This window comes from Barbatula barbatula (assembly GCF_947034865.1).
Source record: "Barbatula barbatula genome assembly, chromosome: 14".
Taxonomy (NCBI): domain Eukaryota; kingdom Metazoa; phylum Chordata; class Actinopteri; order Cypriniformes; family Nemacheilidae; genus Barbatula; species Barbatula barbatula.
This window is the reverse complement of record NC_136777.1, coordinates 14317737-14345240: the sequence shown is the minus strand read 5'-3', so window position 1 is coordinate 14345240 and position 27504 is coordinate 14317737. Positions and strand designations below refer to the sequence as shown.

General features: G+C 38.8%; 1 protein-coding gene across 1 annotated transcript; it reads left to right on the top strand.

Moving 5' to 3' along the window:
• Positions 1 to 220: 220 nt before the first annotated feature.
• sema4ga (sema domain, immunoglobulin domain (Ig), transmembrane domain (TM) and short cytoplasmic domain, (semaphorin) 4Ga) lies at positions 221 to 27333 on the top strand. The gene is made up of 15 exons (XM_079473275.1): positions 221 to 522; positions 5143 to 5459; positions 13429 to 13577; positions 14374 to 14436; positions 14517 to 14615; positions 14697 to 14790; positions 14901 to 15014; positions 15162 to 15316; positions 17371 to 17546; positions 20884 to 21031; positions 21649 to 21871; positions 22081 to 22196; positions 23452 to 23606; positions 23777 to 23838; positions 24096 to 27333. Exons 2-15 carry the CDS (start codon positions 5324 to 5326, stop codon positions 25001 to 25003), a joined length of 2598 nt encoding a protein of 865 aa, XP_079329401.1. The 5' UTR covers positions 221 to 522; positions 5143 to 5323; the 3' UTR covers positions 25004 to 27333.
• Positions 27334 to 27504: the final 171 nt, after the last annotated feature.

Here is a 27504-nt window from a genome sequence, read left to right as displayed (position 1 = left end):
ATTGTCTTGCACTGTTCCTCTCCGCCAAATGGTGGTAGTAAAGGAGCAATGTTTACCGTGATTAAAAGAAAGTAGCACTCTTGACATAAATGCATACTTATATTTTGTAACCAGTATGTCCCACAGTAAAAATGTTTTCGACAAATTCATTTGATATCATATAAAGATTTGATATAAATTGCGCTTATCGAGGCAGTTGCCGAACACAGAAGTGACAGTTACGCAATGGATATTGTAGATAAGGAACGCGGCAATTAAAACAAGTTTTCCTGGAACCCAGATGTTTTTCCCCAGTAATGCCGCCAGCACTTCTCGCGTGTGTGGTTGTGGTTGTCTGTCAGTATCTTCAGATGTGATTCAGAAGCGTATCCGCGCACGAGGGCTGTACCTGTGACTTGGCTCGTGAGCAGCAGAGGACTATATCACCATCACTGTAGACGTGCGTCTCCGGCAGCTCTATCTCTCCTTACGTGTCCACGCAAAAACGGAGGTTTCGCACGATTTGGGACGAACGGCGTTACCGTAAGTAGTCTACATTAACGTTTGTTTGTTTGTTTGAAAGCTTGTTTTGTTATTATTTTTTGTTATGTTAGTTTTCGGCAGCTTCCTGAATGGACATCTCGACATGAGCGGCGGAGTGTCTGACAGTCCTGTAGGATTGTAAATGCTCAAGTCTTTTAAACGCTTCAGATAGATGACAACATCCGCGCTTAAAGATTGAAACAATAATGTCTATTTCCGTAATTCATTTAAAGTTAATCGTTAAACTGTGGACATGGTGGACTCACTTAACGTACTTATTGATACTTGATACGACACGCAATGTAGTGTCACCAAGATAAAGCGACACCGACGTTTGCAGTGATATATACAACACTGACAGTTTTCAAGGGAAAAGTTTTTAAGTTACACCATAATAACAGTCGCAAAATGTAACATTCAATAGTATCAATAATGAAGTAAAATGCTCATAATAATGTAATAACGGACATGATCAGACCGGCAGTGTCTTTGTTTTATTTGAGTCATGTAATGTTTTAAGATTTTGTGTTTCTTTCATAATTAGCCCATGTTGTGCACATTAATGATTCATAGTTATGAAAGCCTGTTGTTTTGCTTTAGTGTGTCGTTTTTGAAGCTGATTCTTTGTTGCACTGTGACATCTGATTTCTTTACATTTACGTAGCAGTCTTATTTCGGCTTTACAGAATCTCCTCTTATTCTAACTGAATATGAGAGAGAGAGAGACAGTTCATCACGTGATAAAACATTGGGTCAGTGATCTAGTGTACAACTGGAAGGTCCTTTAAGAATAACATTTTTGTGAAGGACAGCTTTCATACACTAATGTAGTGCTTACTTATTAAACGAACACACTGGCTTGGGCTTTTATTCTCTAGAGTAAAGCAAGCTTGGCATGTCAAGTTATTTATTTGTTTATGTATTTATTTTTGGATGCGGAACATTGATTTGACATGAATCAATTTTTACTGAGGGATTCAGTTCGTGGCATGTTCTGTTCTGTTTAATCTAGTCAGGCATTTTATAGCTGTGCAAAAAAGACAGTGTGTTATTGTTAAGATGTTTAAACGGCAGTCTATTTTTGGTTTTATTCTTCATGAAAGCCTGATTTTGTGGTTTGTGAGATTTTATGAGCAGAGGATTAAAGACTTCGAACAACAATGATGTCGTATTGACATTTCATTAAAGACTTTCTTTCACTTTCTAATTTCATCTTTCAAAATGAATTATTACAATTATTTTACAGTAAGTAGTGACTTCAGAAACATGTCTACCAGTATAATACATAATTGGAACTACATTTAGGAATATATGGCAGTCATTTATTTTGCGCTGGTCAGTTTTAATCTACTGCTCTAAAGGGGACTGACCCTTTCAACTCGCATGTAAATGTGCACACAGTGACTGACAGCTGGCTAAAGATGCATGACGGCTAGTCTCATCCAGCTGAGCCAGAAACAGAGCTCTCTCTTTACTCTTCAGTTTATCTCTCTCCAGCTGGCCAGTTCTTATTACTTGGTTTAGTTTATCTTACAGTCTGATACCATGGAGCCTGTTGTACAACTCATTTATTTGTAGATGATCTTGCAGCTGATCATCTGTTGTTTCACTGTATTGAATTGGCTTGGGCTCATAGCGTGGATCAGCCTCTTTGAGATCAGAATAAGGAAGAGCAGTGTTACTGATCTCTTTAGGGGCTCTCTGATGTGACCACGCAATGTTCTGCATCAGCATAACATCAGTGAGCTGATCTCAAAGTGTTCCTGTGGGCTGCTGTGGGTGTAAGGTTGATATGCTTTGCTTTTTTATGCTGAGAATTTTCCTTTACTGGGAAATCCTCTTTGGTTGCTTTTTTCTTTCCTTCCTTCTGTAAGTGTTTCTTAATGGGGAAACGAATATTGCTCATCGCTGCGTTTACAGTCCTATAATGGACTTTTTCATAAACCTCTTACACATAAACTGCATTGAAGTTTTGGCCCAAAGGTATTTAATCCGCACAGTTGCAGTTCTGCAAAAACATTCTTTTGATTCCTGAAACTGTGATATTTAAAACCGCATATTGTCATATCTGCTAATGCATTGTTGACATAAAATCCTTTCAGATGTTGATTTTGGCACAGACCCTTCAGAGTTTCTTTTGTCATTTAAGTCTCTCTTATTACAGAAAATCAATAAGTTCTTTTCAGCGGTGATCAAAATTTTAATTCAGAAAGATATTCAGGAATCTGATGTGTGTCAGTATGCAATATTATGCATCACTGTAGCCCAATGTAATTTAAAACACAGGAAATGTAAAGCACCGTATTTTTAATGATTAAATATTGTGTTGTCAATGTTGAAAAGCTCTTTTTAATATGTTTTACTGGTTCGATTTTCGCAGGATCCTGTGACAAACATGAAGGGTGACTAATAATAATGATTTATGGCAAAAAATAAAGGTTTCAGAAGGAGAGCAGCGATATATTTCTATTGTATGATCTTTGACCTCATAGTGTGACCTTTGACATTATTTATACTTGTGTATCAGGCATGTTCGTGTGATACACTGCAGCAGCATACGGTTCTGCCGATTCCACACCGCAGGTGTGATTCATGTGCATCTGCGCGGGGGAGATGTCTGTGATGGTTGGCTAAAACGGGTTTGTTTTTGCGTGTGAATAACACAAAGAAAACAGGGAATGAAATAGTTTTGAATGTAGGCGAATACAGAGGCATTGGAAGTCACTGTGAATACGGTCTCTGATAAAGGGAAAAGAAAACACTGCTCATCTGGAGCGTTAGCTTATATAATGTAGAGAGAGAGAGAGTGTGTTTATCTGAGGGAGGGGGAGAAGTCTGGTGTGTTTACAGAAGAGAGGGACTGAGTGTGTCTGAGAAATGGACAGAGGGAGATGAACACAAGAGTTGCATGTGCTGGCCACTGTCCTCCTAAATCACATCAACAGCAAAGGTGACTGTCAATGTCTTTGTGTTTGAGAGAAAGTCTGTGTGTGTGTATGTGTATGTGTGTGTGTGTGTACAAGTTGGGTTATACAGACGACGTCACTGATATAACTTCTTAGGTCTGTGTGGGGATGTGTGTGTACAAGTTTGGCTATGCTTGAGAGGTCCCTACTTTTCAAAATGTCCAAATATAGTGAACCATGTCAAAACCTGACAGTTGAACTGGTTCTTCCAAATAAAAAAGGCTCATGAGTTGTGGACTGTACTGATGTCTACAGGTTAGGTTTAGAGGAAGGATTAGTGGTTGGAAAGGGCCAGGCATGTAATAAAACTTTGCATTTTATCAGTTTGTATCTTTACAGGAAGTTGAGCCACATGAACCTGTTATTCTGCAGCATTCTTATTACCCCATTCACACAGACCGCTGATCCCAGAAAATTGCCCAAAAATTGCCACAGTGCCTTCTGTGTGAATGCAAACGCTTCCCGGTTTGATCCCTAAAAGTTTTTCTGGAAAGGGGACCTAGTGACATTAACGGGATCAGTCCCGGAAAGCACTCTGTGTGATCAAAAGGCAGAAACAATGCCGTAAAAGCTGTGTAGTGATGACACACATCTATAATAAATCAAAAACAAATTTGGGCTATGAAAACATATATAGTTAAGCGAGTCATTTTTGTTCCTCAATAAATCGAAAACCAATAAACAGGCCTACTATTTGTCTTTAGCTAAATCATATGAATGCAAGAGTCCTAATCACCAAACTTAAGGTCAGATGTGAGAATAAATATGATGATCATATACCGACCTCAGTGTTTATTTATGATTTTTAATGCATTATGTGCTATATGCTTTAGGCCCCAACAGGTTTTCTGCGTGAGCTTATTCCGAAATGGTAACAAAATCGAAATGCCAAAAAACTTTTCTCAAACTTTGTTCTAAAAAAACTATACAATTATTTTTACAATAATCATATTACTGAAAAAGTATTATATTGTGACTTTTGTATTGGAGTTAGGCTATGTTCCAAAAATACTGGCTAATTTTTATTTTGCAGCATTCCATTATATTTTTTCATTAAGGCTGTGTAAATGATGATGATGATTTCTCCTGATACCAAGCACATCTTTTCATCTTATGACTTTCTGCTGATAATATAAAATACGGAGGATGCTAATATAAGAGGGCAAGCTTAGAATAGAAATGAAGCTCTGCATATTTGAATGAAGTAGGACACTCCCTATTCAGGTCTCACCATCATCTTGGCAGTAGTTGGCTCAGTCAGAGCTCAGGATAAAAGGCTGAGAGGTCCGAGTCATTGGACGTGAAATGCCTTTGATCTTTACCTGGTGTGAATTTCTGGGTGTGCATGTGCTTTGTGTGTGTGTCATGCATTTTAGTAAAGAGAACTTTTTTCTATTGAAGTAGCCTTTTAGTGCCATAGGGCGCATTGGTTTCCTTTTAACGCACCCACGCGCCTTTGTTAGATGCAAACATGAGAATATTGATAGTGAGTTGCCCTCGGGTAATCTGAATAGGTTACTACAGTCAAATCGTGTTAGTCCCACAACATTATTAAACTATATCTTCACATAATGTTTGATACAGCTTTTCCCGACCTACCATGACATCAGCACTAGCTAGTCACTTTTCTTAACATTTTGGTTTTGTTTTGCAGATTGGACCCTTAAGGGAGAGAAGAGGAGGTTTGTTTGACCTAAGAAGAAGTGAAGAAGCGCTGCGCTTGTGCAAACCGCAGGAGGGGGTCTCAAAGGACAGCGTGGGTGACTTTCTGCTCCCTTGAGGTGGGGGGGTGGGTGACGGACCCGGTGTACTCACCCCTCCTGGATATAATATTGATGTTGAAGATGTTGAAACACAGGGCAGGGTTGCTTATCCTGCTATTGCTGTGTATTGCGTCCACTCTGTTGGGTTATCCCTTTAGACCCCCACTAGACCTGGATGTGACCCCCAGAACAACAGTTCTCTTTAATGGTAAGACCCATGTTTATTCTAAGATCATTCATTCATTCATTCAGCTAATTGAAGAAAGCACAGAACAGTTGTACATTTTACCTTTTCATATCCTTTTATAGCTTCACTGCTAAAATACTATTAGAGTATTACCATAGTATTTTGGAAGTACCTCGGTGTACTGTGCAAATGTGTGAAAAATCTAAGTAATGTCAATATAAAACCATAAAACGTTTATTAAGTATCATAGTATAGATCAAAACTTAATGACATGGTTGAATTATGTACGGTAGTGTTGGCTCTACTTGTTTTAAGGGTATCAAAGACTCGCACATTTAAAACATATAGCCTTATTTTTTTCAAACAATCAGACGAAAACGTTTTTTTTCTGTCTAATAAAATGCTTTCCAGAATAATATAATATCCTGCCCAGCTGTTATACCACTTTCTGTATATCAGTAGAATGTAGTAATTCATAGTGTTTAGCTGTAACATAAACCAAAGTCTGTTGGGTATTTACTTGTTTATGCCATTCACAGGAAAGCAAACTATGCTCTGCAAACCATTTCATAAGAGTTCAATTTCAAGTAAAGATCCTCTCAAGGCATAACATTCTGCTCTGTGTTATGAGGCCAAGGGATTCATGGTCTGTTTATAATTCTGCTTTTAATCATTTAGATGTAGGCATTGCTCCGTCAAAGCCGTTTAGATGAGCAAGCGCATACCAGCTTGAGCGTTGTATCTCTTCGCTGTTAAACAATGAAAGCATCTTCCTCACACATCTGTGAAGCAAAAGTTCAGCAGAGAATTCAAGGACGGTGAAGATACCCAAAGTTTCCTTTATCTCAGTGTTCAATTACACAACCACTGAGAGGTCAGAGGGCTGAGAGGCCTGAAGCTTGTGTTTAGTTTGAAAACACAGCGAGAGGGCAACAGGTTCACTCTTAAAGATGTCCTACTCTTTCTCTTGGCAGGTTCGTGACCTTGAGTAGGAGTGTTGCAGCATATTTTCAATGCAGAATAACAGGCACACGAAGGGTTGGGGTTCATTACTTTCAAACTGTTGAATATATTGTTATATTACTCCTAAAAAATAAGTTATTGCATTGGCTTATTATGAAAAGCATGTTTTTCATCACATTCAGTTGGATGGGTTTTTTCTTTCCCAGTACAGTAGTGTTGTACACGATCTGTGGGTGTTTTTTAAAAGGAAAGTAGTTTTTTCTAAATAACTTTGGATGTGTTGTTTCCCCCGTGATGTTTGCGTGCAACAGCTGTGCACCATAGACAGCTTTGCTTATAAACTAGTTGATAATGTATAAAATGTTGTGTGTGCTGTGTGGGTGCAAGTGACGTTATGGCGTAAGAGAGAATTATATTTGTGAGAAAATAAATAATTTCGCTTCGCACACAAGGGTTTCCAGCTGCAGAATGTGTGTTTTGTATATGTCTGACTGTGACATTGATGTCTCGAAGTGGACTGTCAGAGTTCATTCTTCTCTATTTCTGTCTTCTCTTCTGACGTGTCAATGCATTTTGTCTCCATAAGCATGTGTTTAGAATCCCGATACAGGCTAGGAAAGAATGGGGCTGGTGGCCCCCGGCCCTCAACTCGGGTGGCCCAGAGTGAAACAAAGCATTGTAAATGTAGCATTAGGGTGGATTGTATTTTGTGATTTTATTGTATTGACTTTTATTGTAGTTGATTGCATAGGTGTTTTTCTCAGATGTGTGTTTTCTAGAAATTGAGTGAATGTTCCCTGGGAGCTATTCATGCAATTTTGACAGATCGTTTCAACAAGTTACTTTGATACACATACAAAATCAATGAGCTTATCTCATTTCATGCCCCCTCATCATTTAATTTAGTCTCCCTGTTCAAGCGTGAGCTCAGATTAAAACCGTGAGTTCAACATAAAATGACAGTTACTTCTGAGTTACTGTCTGCATTCTGCTCAGCAGTAGGTAAGAAATAAGAAAACCAAAGAAAGAAACAGGAAACGTTGAAATGTAAGGGAATAAGTTAAGATGGTGCACCTGTTACAAGAACACTATTAACTTCCGAGTAGTTCCTTGTGTTAAGACAGGATAGTTTAGTGCTGCAGTCTTTCTTTTGCATAGTAGGGACCTGATTTCAAATCCCAACCTAACTTCATCAAAAAGCACTTCGTTCCCAAGTTAGTTTTGGGGAAAAATGCAAATGTTTCTTGCACAAACAAAAACTAGGAAAGAAAACAAGCAGATGTGTCCTAATGCAGAGGTTCTTTTACAGTGGAAAATGACTTCAGTGTTCCCTTAATGACGTTACACAAACAATACCAAACACATGCTGGCCATTTCAGATTATCGAACATATAGAGTATACTGTCCTACATTAAAGAAAACACGGCTCTTTTGAATACTTTATTTTAATCGGTCAATTCTTACAATGAATGTGTACAGTTTTGTATAATAATAGTGCTAGGCAAAATCTGTCAGTATGTCCAGTGATGTCTCTCACAACACGCCAAAGCCTCCCTTTTCCCACATAGTAAATATTTAAATTATTATCTATGATCTTTTTTTGGTTTTTATTTTGTAAATGGCCTTGCTCTTTACAACAGTATTGCTTAAAGTGATAGCCATAAAATACTGAATATTAATATTTTGACCTTTTCTTGGCAACTACCAGTGTTGGAGAACCCCAAGTCACCCTTCTCCGCAGCTGGTTAACCATTAATGAGTTCAAAGAACTTTGTACTTTATACCCAAGGAATTCCTCAGAGACATGAGCTGGAGTTGAGATAGTGATAGACTACCTAAGGGAGCGTATAGTGTAAATTATATTAGCACCGTGTGTGTTGTGCTCTTCAAAGACGCGCACTCATTTTGGTTCTGTCCAATTTCAGAGCTCACACTGCTGCAATACTGAACATGAAGATACTGGTTGAAACGTGACAGTAAACACAGTGTTCCACACTTCTTCTCGGGAGACCTTCACTTGTTTATTTAGTAAATACTCAAAAAATCTCCTTTCTCTCTCTCTCTCTCTCTCACACACACAAGAAGAAGCCCCTGGGATGACACTCGAAATCATGTTGTGAATCTTATATTGATTAGTTCATTAGCAGATTCAGCTCTTGAGTCGGTGGGAGGGGTGTGTGTACACATGGGATGGGTTTTTGTAATATGTACTACTGTAACGTCAGTCATACCTATGTGGGGATGTAGTGAATTAATTGCATATGTTACCATGTTTCATATATTTCAACAGGATAGATTCATATAGAGGTATCACCAATGTTGCTTAAACAAACTTTGATAGGTTGGCAAGCTAAAACTGCTACAGTCACTAGGCCGGCTTTATGGCGGATGAGTCATTTCTCATCCGCCTCACATCACCCGTCGCACTGCTTGGATTATACTTTAGCCAGAGAACAGGAAATGTGGGTATTGTTTGCTGTTGCATACTTGTTATCACGCAGTGCATCTTGTAGCAGAATGTAATAATTCCTGTGCTAATTAAGTCAGGGGAGTATTTCAATTGTATTTTTAACAGATGGTAATCTTGATGTATTTACTTAGTTGTGTACACACACACATTTTGAAATGGATGATTGAACTAAATAATGAAGACAAATCAGCCAATAGGAACCCAGAATAGATGGGAATTATTTGAATACTGTTTTAAAAGCATCCCAGGGTGACACCTCAAGAAGCTGATGATAGAATGCCTAGAAACATAGAAGTACTATTTTACAAAAAAGTATGAGCATATTAGCCGGTTCTGTCTACCTTGCACTGGTTACCTATAAAGCATCGCATTCATTTTAAAACCTTGCTTATTGCCTATTAAGCCCTACATGGTTTAGCTCCTCACTACTTGAGTGAACTTCTCTCGTATTACAGTCCATCATGTGCACTACGCTCTCAGGTGTCGGGTCAGTTGGTAATACCTCAAATTTCAAAATCAAGTGGAGGCGGCAGATCCTTTTCCTATGTAGCACCTTAACTTTGGAACAGTCTTCCCTGCACTATCAGGGAGGCAGGCACAATGTCAGTTTAAATCAAGACTAAATACGCATCTTTTTAATCTAGCACTACACGGCCATAATATGAATATTCCGCAGGTTTAGGCTGCACTAGTTAGATCAACCGGATCCAGGAACACTTCCAATAACAACTGATGTATTTGCTGCATCAAAGAGTGCAGAACAGTACTCTACTCTCAGCCAGTCTTGTCTCATTGTTCAAAGGTTACTAGAGCGGGCAGGACGCAGTTCATGCCCAGACCTGACAAAAGCTGAGATGATAGAGCTGGATAAAGGAGGACACGGCGACTTGACACGTCTTCAATATACAATTTCAGCTGCTATTAGATTATTAATGATAATCGTAAATCTAAATTTGTTTTATTTTGCCTTGTTGTGCAAGCGCTGTCGAGCAGTTTTTGCCAGAGGGGAACTGGAATCCCCTGGTTAGGCCTGGTTTCCCTCTGAGGATTTTCCCCCAATGGAGTATTGGGTTCCCCGCCACCGCTTGCATACTGTTTTGCAATGTTTGCCTGGCCGGGGGGGCTGCTAGAATTTTATAGTTTTATTTAATTAATACTGCATGTAGGAATTTATTGTCGGTTTAATATTTGACCTCTGTTTCTCTCTCCTTATCTTGGGTGTGTTGTTCTAGGTGATGGCCTCTGCATGTGTGTGCATCTGTGTGTGTCTGCGTGTCTGTCTGTGTGCGCGTTTGTGTGTGTGACTGTGTGTGTTGTACGGAGTGTTTTATGTGTGGTTGTGTCTGAATCTGTGTTTCTGTGTCTGTCTTCTGTGTTATCACCTTTTTAGTTTTGACTTGTATAACCTTATATGTTTTGCTTATAGTCAATATGTTTTCTGGTACAGCTGCTTTGTAACAATGGAAATTGTAAAAAGCGCTATATAAATAAAGTTGACTTGACTCATTTGACCAGTATTGTATATGGGTAGTTGACACATGTGTCCCATGCTGTGACATTGCAAAAATTATAATCTATGCTATGCTATTCTAAATTATAAATATTAATGTTTAAAAATATATATAATTTACAGTTTGTTTCCAAAAATATTGTTGTCACACCAGAGGACACATGGTACAGTTTATTTGCCAACAGACCATATATGTATCAAGTATCAAGAATGTCCATTCAGAAATTCCTATTAAATATACTCATTGTCTGTGTGTGGACTAGAGTTTCAATAACCTCTGTCAGTTCCCTATAAGATCCCATGACCATGGTTAACAGACACACGTTTGTGCAACTGAATCTTGAGGAGTTCTGTTTAAGTTGTAAGCGAAACAAGATATTCCAGTTTTGGTCAATAACAGCGTGCCTCACTTCAGAGTGCTGCACTTCTCGTGACTGAGAATGGAATGCACGTATAGGTCTTGTGCTTTGTGACTGGCAGATAGACGCGTGTCAGTCAGGTTGCTGGTCTGGTTGGGATGGTTGTCGGTTTGTGCTGGTGTCAGTTTTACCCATCACTTGAAATTTCTTTGAAGTACAAAGCTGCCCCGCTCACTCCAAAGCTGCATATTGCGAAGGTCTCTTTGCTCTTGGAATGTCAGTTTTGTTTGAATAACCTTGGCTTGTATTTTGTTTACCATTCTGGACTGCTGTTTGTATAAGGGTTAAATATAATCTGGTGCTAAGTGGCAAAGTACAACCTACATGTGACGTGTGTGTGATGTAAATGTGTGATGTGGAAATGTTTGTGCCTGTGTGTGTATTATTCCGGTGTGTGATGCTTCAGATGTTTTTTACATTGGCACACTAATAATCTGTGCAGGCTCTGCTGGGTTTGAGATTGCCGATGTGTTTCACTGTTCACCGGAGCACTGTGGGAAACTCATTGTGATGTGATACTATGTTTTAGAGTCGATCGATCTCTTCCATTAACATTATGTTGGTCCTGCCTAGCTGACTAGCTCTGTGCTTGATAAAGATATTATTAAATGATGACAGCAGTTGGAGAGAAAGTGAATCATTTTGCTTTTTAACCTTGAGGATTAGATTCAATGCTTTCCTCGGGTTCAATAAATGGACTTGATAAATTCAATATTTTTCTCGTCTGTGTTATATATGTGTTCTTGCTGGTAAATGGTAAATATTATTTGATGACACTTTTTTTTAAATAAGCTGTCATAGGGAGAGGGACCAATATTGCAATTTTACAGCCGCGAACCCCCCCCAACTTTTGATTTAATGAGCATTTATAGATGTATTGTGGCCAACGCCATTCCAGTCCAGTGACTGTTGAATTTCAACAAAATCACATGTGAAAGACACATGACAAGGCACATGAAAACTGAGATAAAATGTATAATGCAAGATTATCACATACACATTTTTACATAATTACATCATTTTTTATATTTTCCTAAATAAATGTACAAGTATTACTGTTCTATTGCTTAAAAGTGAATATGGAATTGTTTTCTTTGCAGTATTTGAGGTCTGAAACATACAGAGCATCTTTTCTGCTATTTCGGCCAGTTTTCATTTTCTGCAAATAAATGTGAATAGAAACAATATTTCAAGTTGAAATTTGGTAGGAATATTGTTATCAGTTCACAGAATGAAACAAAAATGACAATATTACCTAAACACATAACTATAAATAGTAAATACAGAAAAACCTAAAATAATTTTGAAATGGTCTCTTAATTTGAATGGGACTGTATAGTTATATTTTATGCTGTTAGTAAATATATATTTTTTCAAAAGTTTCTTCTACTCCAGCTTTATATACAGATACTATTAAACAATCTGTTTTACCTCAAAAAGTGTAAACAGTGTGATTCTCATTCAGCAAGACCAATATCTTCCAAACATCGAGTCTATTGAGTGGATAAAGGTCAACTCTTACTATTTCTACCAATAAATACACATACAAACATACTCACATACAAACAACTAAAACACAAAAATAAGAGAAAATGAACGGGACTGCTTTAAATAGAAGTGTTTATGTTTAATCAGTGTATTGAGCAAGTGCGTGTGTGTGTATTTTCTTTAGCAGGAACCATTAAGGAAATGTAACAGATTCTGCATGTTTGCGAAAACTGCTCTGTATCAGCAGGGAGTCAGATGGCACCTAAATTATTCCCTTTTTCTGCCTCTTATGCTGTGCGTGAAGCTGACTCCCTCTCCTTTGCTTTATTTGTGTGCTCTTCTGTCATTGTAGTGCTCTGAATCCTCAGCCAAATCTGGCTGTGCTGCATAACCTGTCCGTCCCTGCATGCAATCCTGTCACACCTGCCTGCTTGTGGAGACGTGTATCCTGTGATGTGTGTGTGCCGATCTGCGCATGCGTGTTGATGCTCTACCGTGGTGCTATTTTTGCAATACACAAACAGAGAACTGGAAAGATTTGTGTGTGTGGCAGCCCAGGAAGGGCATTCCACCTTTTACACTTATTGAACTCGTGCTAATTGTCTTTTACTACCTGGGAGTAGCCTAAATACAGTACTTTTGAAGTATGACTCATGTGTGACAGTATTCACAGACGAAATGTTTTTCAGTTGGAAAATGGGAAAGTTTTGATATAATGATGCTAGTTAAGAGGACACAAATTATTGGTTTATGCCGAAGAGTTGAGTAGACGGCTTCAACAGGAGTTGTGCTGTCTGTTCTTGTATCATAAGCAACAAGATAATTAAACCTTTGGCAAGTCTCATCCTCCTTGGTTACTGTTGCTAGGTCTGAAAAACTTTGTTACTAGAAGAATTTGGATCAAATTAAGTTTAGTAGCTCAGAATAAAAACCAAGGGATTAACCATGCATTTGTTCAGATGACACACAAGATTAAATCATAAAAGGAACCTTTTGCTTACATTATTGCAAAGGAAATTATATTCCTTTGGTTTTTATTACAATTCAATGTCTTCACAACTAAGCCCTCACGGGTCTTAATGATGTGACTATATATTATATTTACTTTAAGGTTTAACTGTTATGTCCTGTGTGTTGCAGGGCTGTTGGGCTGCAAGCGTTTCAGAGGCTTGACACTGAACTACAGTTTATTAATGTTGGAGGAGGATGCAGACGTGCTGTACGTGGGAGCTAGAGGGGCTTTATATGCACTGCAGGCTAGTGACATCTCCAGCAGCTCTCTACAGATGGTATGTACTGACAAACACATCGGCACTCAATTACACTTCTTAAAAAAGAAAAACATTCTATTTTTATTCTGCTTCTTCATCACAGTTTTTGTAATTGATGGAGATCTGCAATTTTAGTATTAGCTTTATGTAAACCATTTTATTTTCTATAATCTTTATCTTTGAAAGAAATGTAAAAGTTAAATTCATGTTCTGCTTTCTAATCTAATGTACAAGGTTATAGTAATATTTGCAAACTGAATTCCTATTGGTCCTGTTTGTTTCTTACACTCAACTAAATACATATGATTATAGTTATACTATAACATTAATATTTTCAGGCTTTCAACCAATGGCATTTAATTTAGGAAATGCAAATCTTGTGTACTTTGTTTTGCCATTTCTTTCCTATAAAAGAGCATCTTAGTGTTCTTTGTATTCTAATTCTATGTATTCTTCAAATTATTTTTATTTACTTATTTTATTTATACTAACTCTAGTTGGTAATGATTACTAGCCACTTTTTTTATCCTTTTCAAACCCAAACCAAGACACATCAATGACCTCAGTGAAGCTGTTCACCTCTACCATTAACCTGACCATATTTCCCAATTGACCCATTTGTCCTAAGCATTATTGGCACTTGGCTGTTGACCTTGTAGATGAAACCTTGAAAGTGACAGTAGAAACACAAATGGTTCTGGCACACAATAGATCACCCTCACTTTGTCTGATAGTTGAAATGCAATCATCGCAAACAAATAGAAAAAGTTGCTTTTACAGGTAAGGTACTCTTCTGAATCTTGTATTTGTACAGATTGACTGGGAGGCATCAGACGATCAGAAGCAACAATGTTTAAACAAAGGGAAAGATAACAAGGTTGGTTAAATATCTCTCTATATCGTTTTATGACATAATTTATTGTTAAGTTACTGATTAAGTATTCTTCAAACTTACAGACCGAGTGCTTCAACCACATACGATTCTTACAGAAGTTTAACAGCACACACTTGTACACTTGTGGTTCACACGCTTTCAGCCCTCTGTGTGCATACATCGTAAGTACACACAGAGCTCCTACTTTGAGATGAAAACCTTCAGGTGATTCGCAGTTGAAATGACTTTGTTGCGTTTTCCAGGATGGGAAAGAGTTCAAGATTTCGTCTGCCTTCGAGGAGGGGCGAGATAAATGCCCATATGACCCCACCAAAGGCTACACTGGCCTGCTGATCGGTATGTTATCCAGGAATAAATTGTAGATTTGTCCCCAGTTCTTAGGTGACGGAAATCGTATTATATTAGGGATATTAAAATATGATATTTTGGACCTTTGTTTATGTTAGATCAACAGATGTACACAGCATCTCAGTATGAGTTCAGGAGTTATCCAGATATCCGACGCAACTCCCCGAGTCCCACACTGAAAACAGAAGAGGCTCCCACTCAGTGGCTACAGGGTTGGTCCACAGCAGCACATTTTATGTGTTTTATTGTATTTGTATTTCATTCTTGGGATAAAAAAATAACTAACTCATTCTAGCAGTATTGCATTATGTAATAGTTTTATTTTGGAGTACCAGCAGTGTCTGTCTTCTCCCGTTCAGAGGCTGATTTTGTGGGCTCAGCGCTGGTAAGGGAGAGTGTGAGCAGCTCGGTGGGAGATGATGACAAGATCTACTTCTTCTTCACAGAGAAGAGCCAAGAGCATAGTCCATACTTCAGCCACAGCAGAGTAGCGCGGGTCGCCCGCGTGTGCAAGGTAAGAGGCCGTAGTCTTCACCTAATACTTTAAAACACATGTGCATCTTAAAGGAATAGTCAAACCTGCATGCTGTCCGTGGAAAAGAGTGGAGTTAGTGTGGGAAAATGCTTGAGAATTGAATCTCTTCCCCAGGGGCTGTGGAAGCAAAGAACAACAAATATTTTATCCAATTAAAAAAACAACAGGATTGTCATATAATGCAGGACATCATCTTGATCATTTAAAGATCATTTTATTTCATAAAACTTGATATGGCACACTTTATTGGAACTCTATAGATGTTCTTTTTCACTGACCTTTTCAACGCCCTGTAACATACACTGAAATACAAGACCTGCATCATGATTGTGTTTCATTTCCGGCAGTGTCAGAGCTCTGTCAGAATGCTCTTTTATTGGACGTTTCCTTTTCTGCTACTTTCTAAATAAGGTTTTACAGCTGCATTGTTCCCAGGCCCTCTGTCCCATGAGATCACATTCTGTCTCTCCTCTCAACCCATCAGTCCAGCTCTACACACTCACATCAAAGTGCAAATTGAAAATGTCTTCAAACCTTACATCTTTTAATCCTTTGTGTTTATTTACCATTTGATGTTTTTTTCTGTGTGTATTCAGTGTTGCTGAAAGGTCTGATCTGCTAAAATGTTATACTGAATTGTTTGTCGCAGGCACACTGAGCTCTTAAAGGAATACTATGTCCCAAAATGAACATTTACATTTCAAATCTGTATTGGAAATCTTCTGTGAAAGACCTTTCTTTTTTACAGAGGAAGAAATATTACAGGGTTGGAACACAACTGTGAATATGTGATACTTTTTTATTAGGTGAATTGTTTTTAAAATGTCAAGATATTTAGAGCAATTTTAAAGGACTTTTTCTTTTTCGTAACTGATCTATTTGGTATTGTGTCCAAAGGACATGTCCAATGTTACACATGGGGGTTGGCATTGTCTGAGGTGTTTGGGTTCAGCTGGTATTCTTATATAGTTAGAGGTTATAGCACAGAATCCAGCAGCAGTTTTTCAGGTTAATTTTCTTTGTGTGAATGTATGTTTATTCAGACTGTCACTGTAAAATACAGGTTGTGTGGACTCAGGGGAGAAATCCATGGCTTCTCTGTGGCAGTTCACACAGTGGGGTCACCTTAATGAGAAGATTGTTGTTCATTTTCCACATGGTTGTGGCATTAAATGCTGCTAAAACCCACTCCCTGACATTGAGCTGCTGGGAAATACGCTAACCCGTAGACATTGCTAACCCGTAGACATTTTATACTTTTACGTGTTACTGTCTGAATGAGGACCCAGTTTAAGCTTCCACATTTCGGTCTCTTCAGTTAATAGTTAAGTTTATAGTTTCTATAATTTTTAGGACATTTAAATCTTCACAGCAATGCTAGGTAATGGAGGTCTGGTTTATGTAACCTCACATCTGTGGTTGAATATCACCATCTGAGATGATGACATCATACGTCATACCGACAAGAGTCCGTTTCCTCTTTTGGATGTTGAAATTAAGGCCATTACAGTGAAGTATAGCTTACATCAGTCATCTATTAAGATTTATTTTTCTCATGGTAGGCAGCGTGGAAATGTACTTTATCCCCCTGACATGATGGGAGATTCCACAGAAATATTCCCATCTGATTCAACCCATTCCCATAATCTCACTATTAGTAATGTCAGCTGCCATGCCAAGATCTTCCCTGTCTTGTGTTTTCTAATAGTCTTGCATATCCGGTTTCATGTTAGTAAAGCTTTATTTAACTAGTTAAAGGTCCAGTGTTTTGGAAGACCTATTAACAGAAATTCAATATAATATACATAACAATGTCTTCAGATGTGTATAAAGACTTAATGGATTAAATAAAACATAATTAAGCGTTTTTATTTTCTTAGAATGAGCTGTTTCTATCTACATTCCCTTACACAGAATTCACCATGTTGTTTCTACAGAAGCCCTAAACGGACAAATGGATGGAGCGCATTTCGTAACTAAGCTATCTCCTTCAACAAAGAACTGAAAATGTTTTATTTCTGTTTATCTTGTAGAGCGACAGAGGAGGTCTTCTCACCCTACAGAAGAAGTGGACCTCTTTTCTGAAGGCACGACTTGTGTGTTCTTTGCCTGACTATGATTTTCACTTCAATGTGCTGAGGAGTGTGTTTCTATTGGAAGGTGCCAGCCCTCAAGACTCGGTTCTCTATGGCATCTTTGGCTTAGAATGGTAAGGTCTGATGTCATTCAGAATCAGTGTGGATGAATTATTTTGGTTACATCCTCTCTAAACAGTTTTTTGTGTTATAAAATGAATACACGTAAAATGCAAGATGTTCATTTAACATGATTCAGTTCTAAATGTTCTGTTGGTTGGTTTTTGTTAAAGGTATAGTTCATCCAAAAATGAAAAATCTGTCATCATTCACTGACCCAACATTTATTCGCTCCAATGAACACAGAGAAAGATATTTGGAAGAATGTTAGCAATGTTCAGTTCTGGGACATCAGAGTAGGAAAAAACGTATTGTATCTTTTTTTGTTCTGTTGAACGCACAATGAGATATTTTGAAGAATTTGGAGAGTTCTCGGGCATCTTTGACTACCATTTAATTCTTTATTCATAGAGGTATGAATTAACATGAGCGTGAGTAAATGATGACAGAATTTTCGATGAACTATACCTTTAAAAACTAAAACAGGAAGTGCTTCTGGACCAATGTTGTTTATGAGCAGTTACACTGTAGCTGTTGTTTATGGCGAATAAACCACAGTTGTTGACCAAACAGCATCAGGCACAATGTGGATTAAATCATTAACAAATCACACTGTTTGACCGATGAGCATCATGGACCATAACTTTAGTGGCAAGAGTACTTGTTGTTACACACCATATGCAGTGTTCTCAGGCTGAACTCTTCAATGAATTGTCCTGGTAGTTTGAAGCTTAAAGCGTGAATGCAAATGATTCTCCAGTCAATAGCGATTCTGCCGGGGAGCATCATGTCAGACTGTCGGGTTTGTTGAAATGCATTTGCTGTGTGGCTCGTCTATTAGTGAGTTCATCTGTCTCCCTGGCCCTGGACACACTCCTCGCCTCGGCTTGCCCTAGCTGCTTACTTCAATTGAGGCAACAGCATTTACAGTCCCCCAGCATCATCAGAATGAAAATCGCTGACTCGTTCCCTCTCTGTGTGGGAACATGGCATGTTTTATTCATAAGCAGGTTACATTCTCCCAGGAGTTCAGATAATGTGTGCCGTTCTTGCTGCAAGCTCGAGCCAGACTTTTCTTTCTTACTGAAAAAAACTGTTTAATCCCACATTTGCAATATTCATAGATTTTATATTTTGAAGTTGGCATTGTTACAAATGATTAATGAGATTTAATTGTTCAACTACAGTTTTTCTTATATTATTATTTTTGTTTGGAGATTTTAGTAGCTGGAATTTTTTGCATGGTAAACATTTGGAATAGTCTTTAAATTCATTGCTTTTACATTAGTGGTTTGGTAACTGGATCACACCTTATGCTCTTTGTTGACAAACGTTCTGTTTGTTTTCGTTCAACACAAGAAAATGACTAAACCAGACCAAACCAGTCCAAATGCTAGTCGTCTTTCTCTGTCATTTAATGGAAATTTAATCAACATTATTTAATATTTACGTTCTTGCATTCTACAGAATTAATTTAGTTTAAACAAATAATGTAAACATTTGTATTTTTGTGGAAGCTCTTTGAAGTCCCTGTGAGCCGGAAGTTGCGATTGTTTTCACTTCCGTATTTTGACTCATTTCGGAGTGAAATGGTATTTCTAATGAGTAAAATAGTGACAGTGGCTATCGTCTTTCTCTGCGATTTGATTGGATGTATAAAAACAGCCGTTGCATTTTTAAATGGAACTGGCAGCAGACTGACAGTTGAATGTGAGGAGTTAACGTACGCTTTGCCCAAGCCGTCTAACATACTTTAATATGGATTGTCATTACAGGAAGCAAGTGCATTTTCAGATTTTTAACTCAAGATTATGAGGGCACACAAGTTTTAAAAAGAGAAGGACACACATTGATAAACTATTTACAATAAACGCTGCAATATTTCATGAAAAAACAGGCACTGTCATTTTTAATTTTACTGGGACTTTAAGATTTACGTGGGCAACCAATCCACTTTAAAAATTTTAAAGTCATAGTTATTCTTGAGCACATTTCAGCACGTCACCATGACAGCCTGTTGTGTTTATTTATTTGTTTACAGTCCCACATTTCTATAGAGCCTAACTATATGTAGCCCATCACACACGCCTTGATGGGTTACGTCTAGCCTGCTTTTTTGACTGACATGGAGTCCTGACGCCCTGCTGAGAACAGAGGCGGATCTGTTGAGCTCTCAGCGACCAGTCTGTGGGTTGAGACTGCCTGAGGTGCAAAGCGCAAGCATATGATTTATTGTGTGTTAAATGACAAGATGGGGAAGACCATAATGTTTGCTGCGTCAGAAAACAATCAGGAGGTAGAAGAAGAAAGAGTGAAACAGAGAGAGACTATTATAATGAGCAGTGATGAGGTGATCACGTTGACCTTTACCAATGGAAGACTGAACGTACGTGATGTCACCGTGTCACAAGCTTGGGTGTAAAGTTTACGTTTGAGTGGGTGTTTTTTTCCTATGCATTAGACAGGACTGAAGCAGTAAAAGACCTTGACTTCTTAAAGGAGAAGTGGTTGTGGTTTAAGCAGCTTTAAGCTGCTCTTTTCTATATTTCTGTCAACTTCGTCTCAGATGTTTTTTATGAAACTAAAATGAATTAGATCGTTTTTTAAAATAGAATAAAGTATGGATGTGTACAATTTGTGTAGATATCTGAATTTAAAAGGATAGTTTTGTCATTGTGAAGGATGTATGTAACCTACTATCATTTGCTTCCATAGTACAGACAATACTAGCGTTGATATCCTGAAACAGAAACGTATCATTGAAAAAAGAAAGAATGATGCAGGTTTTGAAGAACGTGATATATAGATTGAGACAGTCAGAATTTAAAATGAACAAGATTGAAAACTCTTTTTCCTCAAGTGTTGTGTCATCTTGACCTTTGTAAATTCACTGTTAATAAGTTTGCTTTCTCACAAGGTAGTGTTCATCACTTTGTCTATGTTCCCTGTCTTCACCCACTCTCTGTCATCCTTCACCTCTCGAACACACGTTTTGATAAATTCGTAATCTATTTTTCGGTGTTGCCATGGTTACACTGCGGGCTTATGGGGGTTTTATGCCGGCACGCCAAGACCTTGACAAACAAAGCGTGCAGCGTAGGCTAAAAAGGCCCTTTGCTAATAAACCCAAGCGTATCCATTGGAAACTGAATCAGTGCACACACCTAGGCTGATTCACCATTGTCCTAAATGCACCTTCTATTCACAAACTTCCTTTGTGCTCTCTTGAAATATATCCTTAAGAAATGTGTGGGTGTCACGTTGAGCATTTCACCTGACGTCATGTTGGATTGGATTTCAACCTTTGTGCCGATGCTTTGAAAGAGGACTTACCAGTACTTTTTTGTTTAGGAAAAACGTTAAAGGTTCGGCTATATGCCAGTACTCCATTCCGGACATCCAGTGGGCCTTCGAAGGACCTTACATGGAGAGCAAGGAGGATTCAAACTCCAAGTGGACCCAGTACACGGGGAAGGTGCCGGATCCGCGTCCTGGCTCGGTAAGACCCAACGGTTGCAGTACAGGATTACAGCAGGATTACAGTTTGCCTGTTTCATGTTACGCTGGAGATTATGCTCACTTTACAGCAACTTTATCTGCTCGCTGACTTCAGCTGTAAAGCTGGAGCTTGTTAAGTTCTCTAATCGCTGTATGCAGTAGTGCATCAAAGAACTAGAGTCTTGACCTGGTTTCATTCAGAGATCTGATGCAGATGAGCAGTTTTATAAAGGGGCACCCGGAGAAAAGGGGTTTATGTCATCAAAGCCTTTTGCCACAGAGATTAGAAGAAGGCAGAAAATCTTTGTTGATTGGCTGCATTGAGTTTCAAATCCGCAGAATTTCTAATAAGTGTGTTAGTGAGGGCTGCAGCTTTATTTGAAGTTTGTAACTTCCTCAAAAGATTTTCTTTACTTCCCTATTTAAAGTTTCTCAAAAGAATGATTTGATTCTCAAAAGACTTTTTCCATAACACACTTTCAGTAACATTCATTTATACAGCAGCAGGGAAATTGTGTACTTGATCCCACCCTGTTTGTCTTTGCTATGCATTTTAAGTTATTAATATATGGCAGTATTTGGGTGCATTATTTGATTACACCTTATGTCACTCTTCAGTGCATCACAGATCAACTTAGAGCAATAGGCATCAACTCATCCACCAACCTGCCAGATGATGTTCTTCACTTCGTCCGTCGCCATCCGCTCATGTACAGGCAGATCCTTCCTCAAGGACAACGCCCCCTGCTGTTCAGGAGGAACGTGGACTACACTAAAATTGCAATACACAAAGTGACTGCTCTAGATGGTCAAATATACCACATGCTCTTCATTGGGACAGGTATGTTACAGCGCCTTTCCATTAGCTCTCTCTCACTCTCTGATTATGGACGGATGTCTACTGTCATTGGTTTGCACATGCCACTTATTTAAATAGCTTGCGATCGAATGCAATGACATTTATACATTTTAAAGCGTATACATACTGTATATTCATGAAGGAAGCTTTGGTGCACCTTTATGCATGTGATGTATTTAATGATGGTGCAGATGAAGGATGGCTTCAGCGAGCTGTGAGGGTCAATGATCAACTCCACATCATTGAAGAACTGCAGTTGTTTGAGGAACCACAGCCAGTGGACAGTATAGTCATCTCTGAGAAACAGGTAAGACATTGTTGGAATAAATGAAAATGTTTATCTATACATCATTGGTAGATTCATTCATCTATCTGTTTTTCATATCACGATAATACATTTACATGACATTTACATTTATGCATTTGGCAGACACTTTTATTCACAGCAATTGACATTGCATGATACTATACATTTGTATTAGTGTACATGCAATCCCAGGGCTCGAACCCATGACCTTGGCGTTGCTAGCTACATGCTCTAACCCAAGGGTGGGGGAGAGGGACACTATATGGGGGGGAAATTATTTGGATTTGAATCCTATCACAAATTCAAAATACCTATGTTTTGCAGGTTTTTTATTGTTTAAATTGATTAAACCTTGAAACCAAAAGGTGTTTTTATTATGTAGCAAAAGTTGATGTTCATGAAGAGGGGAAATGCAAATATTGAATGAGTAACAGAGGAAAACATGGCTTGTAAACCTGAATCTGGGGTCGGAAAGAGACCAGCCGGAGGACTTTATAAAATGCTTAATGAAGTTTAACGTACCTTAACAACGACCAGGAAAGCCTTCGTTTCTGTCAAGCCTTGTCATAAACATTAACTGCTGTTAAAAGAACGAGTCCTTATTAAACGGAAAAAGTAATAAATCGGGCGTTACACGTTTCATTCCCATAGAAGTCCATTATAAGGAAACAGCTTCACATAGCCTACAGAAACAACAACCACGTAAAAACACATTTCTATTAAATTCAAATCAAAACCACATGATTCAAAACAATCTTTCAGTGATCTATTGTTAGAGTGTGCACGCGACACGGCATCGACACGGCATATACTCTCTGTGTCCTGCTCGGACCTAGTAGCCTTCCGTGGTGATGATGGCATGTGGTTAAAAAATCATTACAAACAAATTTGAAAGTGAAGGGGACACGAACAGTATTTTGAAAAGTGTCCCCACTGGAAATTACGCCCTTTTTATTGTTACGACAATAATTATGACTTTTATTGCGGTATACGGTATATTATCAAGGTATTAAATTTTGTTACAAAAGCTGGTTGTAAACTAGAAAAGGAAACTTAAAGGTAAACTTAACCCAGTTGATGGAAAAGAAGCTAATGTGCATCTTCGAAATCTAAACAATTCAACTTCAAATAGTTTTTTTTATATATATGTCTATTTTCCATTATTAGAGGCTGTAATTCTATGTGAATTGAATGTGACTTGTGAGTATTTTAAGCAATCCGTATCTAACTGCCCACTTGATTCTTTCTTTGCCAGATGAGCGTGTATGTGGGTTCGCCCACCTTAGTGGTACAGCTGCCCTTATCCACATGCAAAAAATATTCCTCCTGCTTGGAATGCGTGATGGCACGGGATCCCTTCTGTGCCTGGGATGGACTGGAGTGCGTGGAGATTACATCGCACAACATCAGGTACCAGCATGTATGGTCTTGAAAACCGGGGGGCTCTGCTGTACTATTGTGACTAACATCAATGTCACATTTCAATGTGTAGCAGAGCACGTACCTCGAGTTTGTTGAACGTTGAATCTTTGTTGATGCTGGTGACCTCTGAAATATGAATGTATTTTCTCTATTTATAGAGCCAATCTGACGCAGGACATTCTGAATGGGAACAAGGGATGTAATGAATCGACAGCAGATGGTAAGAACACATTTGTTGTTAGTCAGTGTTGAGGTGATGCTGTTTTAATCTGTGCGGTCAAATGCGATTGCGTAATTGTTGTTGTGAGAGTCATAGCTGTTAAACCATGTAGGCTGGGATGATATTAGATAAACATCTTGGTTGCCGAATAAAATATAATTTGAAGACACTGCCAAATAAGTAAATAATTTTCACTTCATCCTCTTGTAATTGGTGCAGTACTTATTTTATTTGTGCTTCTTATTGTTCTGCCGTAGACCTAGTGTTACACCGTTCTCGCTCTGTCATGGCGGGCGATGATGTGCTGCTTCAGTGTGAGCTGAGCTCCAACCTGGCAACCCCCGAGTGGATGCTGGATGGAAAGAAACTGCAGGGTTATGGGCTAGACTCTGGCTACCGCATTGGCACAGACGGCCTTCTTGTCATCGAGGCACGACCCTACCAGAGCGGTAACTACTGCTGCTTCGCCCTGGAGAACGGCCTTCATGTCCCCGTGGTGATTTACAGCTTGACGGTTCGCCAGGACCTGCCTCCACCTCCACCTGTAGACCCGACGCATCCACCTGGGATATTCTGGACATCCCAGACTTCCCGTAGTGACTCCAAGGAGGACTTCTATCCAACCCCACTGTCTCCTCACTTCGAGTTCTTGTCTCTAAGAAACATGGAGGCCATGTATCTATCCCTAATCATAATATTAGGAGGATTGTGTCTTGTTCTAACAGTGGTCCTTCTTTACGTCGGATTCTGTTTACAAGGACGGAAGGGTAAATACTCTCTGCGAGCCGCCTCTCGCGCCGAAAGGAAGAGAGGTGCCAACATGGAGCTGAAGACCATCTCTAGCCACTGCAATGGCAAAGCTGACGCTCATGATGGTTTGCTCCAAATCGTTCCTGGAGAAGCTCCAACCTCGCCCAATAAATATCTCCCTCCCGCTCCACCTCTCCCGCCAACTCCTTCAGAGTCAGAGTATGGAATCGGGATCTCCGCCACCCTGCCAAGCGTCCTGCGCAAAATGAATGGCAACAGTTACGTGTTACTCAGGCAGACCGACGGTGAAACCACGTCTCCTCTCTATTACTCCTTCACAGAGGAACTGAACAGGATCCTGGAGAAGAGGAAGCACACGCATCTATGCAGTAAACCCGATGAGAGCTCGGTGTGAACTGAAAATGCAGACAGACTTTTTACGGGATGCTGATGATCGGAGTAAGCTCCTTTTATTGGAAGATAAAGACAGCGTGTCTATTCCTTTAGAAGGAACAATTGCTTCTGCATTTACGTTTCATATGTTGAGCTTTTGACTTTAAGCACACTAAGGAATATCCACTGGACGCAAAATAGCAAAGGCTGCAACACATACAATGGAAGTTCTACCTCAGCAGAACTCATTTCAGCAATTTTACGTTAGTATTCGGGTTGGAGTCGAGGTGAAAGTCCAGGCAGAGGAGCAAAATAATCTCTCTTGCTACTGGAGGAATCAAACATACGATTCACTGAAAACTGCTTTGAAGGCCATTAAATACTTTAATATGGTAACATATGGCAGCATAAAGAAGGGCAAGATTAACTCTGTACTGTACATGCCCACACTGAGGCATCAAAAAAAGATGCTTTGAAACTCTAGTGCCATGATGCACTGAATGTATAGGTCCTTTATTTTAATATTTTCTAATTTATGCTCAACTGACCGTATCAGTTTTTTTGCTTGTAATAATAATGATCATTAAAATGAAAAGGCATAACAGACCAGAAAAAACAAGAAATGCACTTGATGGTACTAATTGTGTGAGAATGCTTTTAATAATAATCTTATAGGGGTGGGGAACTGGGAAGATTCAGACAGTATTAACCACTGAGATGCACTTTATGGACAAGTAGCATTTGATCATGTAAGTATCATGTGTATTCTGACAGATCTGACAAGAACTCTTTCTGGAACTCTGGATTGAAAGGCTGTGAAAGGAAATGTATATTGACATACAGTGAGTGATGTTATAACCCTGAGAAATGGACGACTGATGTCGCTTGACTCACATCTGTTGTATGTCCTTTGTTGTGCATGCAGGAAGTAAAATGTTTCTTTGTTGGACTTCATCCGCAAGAATCATTGGCTGCTGAGTTGCGACGGCAACCACAGAGAGGAGGTCAATCTGATGCTGACCTGATGCTTTTGACATGACCAACTGTTACATCGCATTTTAAGTTCAAACCTTATAGTGTTAACATGGATTAATGGAAATTTGGCTTCTGGTTTGAAATGAACAAAGAGAATTCATATCCCTTCATAGAAGTAAACAGTGTAAATGTTCACCTTGGAACTGGTCCAGCTTTGGTCTGCCCACCCTCGCGTGCAAAAGCGTTCTGGCGTATCTCCCACTACTTAAAGAAAGCAGAGCACCTGGATTTATCTGTTTCGATCAGAATATGCAGATTGCAGTGAAGCCGAATGGAGAACATTAAGGCCACATGTTTAGTACAGAGCTGAGATGAGCGCTGCTGATAGGATATTTTGTTTTCCTCTGTCTTTTTCTTCTTTAATCCTTGTGCTCGTGTTTGTATTGTTTTTGTCTTGTTGAACGATTCTGTCACGTTTGTAAGGCTTTTGCTATAGTTTCTTCACTTTATGCATTTTTTCGAAGGGAATAGTTTACTCAACACATTTGTGCTCATTTAGTCATTGTTCTGTGTGTCCTAAACCCATGTTTGAATTTTGTCCATTGAAAAATAAATCAGAATACAGAAAGCACATGTCATTGAATGATTAATTAATTTTCGTTTTTGTGTGAACTGTTCCTTTAAAAACTTATTTCGTTGTTCTTTTATTTTTTGTATTTCCATTTGACAAATGGCTTTCATGTCTGTGCATTCATCTCTATCATATTCGCAAAGCGCAGAATAGATCTGCATACACATCTGACCTCTGCTCTCCCAGAGGCTCACAATCTGTGATTAGATGCCTGTCGCCGTGCTGCTCATATGTTCTGTTTCTGAAATGTTTACATCTCGTGAGTCCCGTGAGGGGGATATTGTGTGAATTCTTCTAACATGACAGGACAGGTCTGTCGATGAGATACATCTCAACTATGGCCCTCATTGAGGGATTTTCTGGCAGAGAACGAGAGAATACGATGAAAAGAGCCTGGAGAATGCTTGGAAATAGTTGGGGAGTGGTCATTAAGCCTTTTCTAGTATCATTTACTCCAGGATTACACAACAGAGTTTGGTCATAGGTTGATGTGATGGCTGTGGGCACTTGAAAACAACATCAATGGCTTCTGTACGACCAGTTTTCCATGACGTGACGAATGGAATCAGATAAAATGGCATCATCAGTTCATGCATTTAAGTTATAAAATGATATGTGTAGTCACCACTGTATTATTCTTGATTGAATGTTTCATTGTTTTGCTCTTGTACTATTACTAAAGCCATTTATTATTATCAGTATGAATTGAATACCTATGTAATAATTAAAGAGTATTGTGCCCTGTTTATTTCACTATTCTTTGGTTGTCATATTGGTTTTAGCTTCAGCTATGCATTGCATACAGATCTTGATCCCAACATACAGTATCATTGGAAAATGTGTTTCAGTGTAAATATTTATTTTATTACTGTTTCAAACAGTCATTTTTACATTCATATTTAGGTTCATGTACAGCC

Bases quoted from the DNA above. Each gene is read 5' to 3' on its own strand.
- sema4ga (XM_079473275.1), top strand. From the start codon at position 5,324: ATGTTGAAGATGTTGAAACACAGGGCAGGGTTGCTTATCCTGCTATTG. The intron at 5,460-13,428 runs GTAAGACCCATG...TGTGTGTTGCAG, and splicing joins AACAACAGTTCTCTTTAATG to GGCTGTTGGGCTGCAAGCGT. The intron at 21,032-21,648 runs GTAAGACCCAAC...GTCACTCTTCAG, and splicing joins CGGATCCGCGTCCTGGCTCG to TGCATCACAGATCAACTTAG.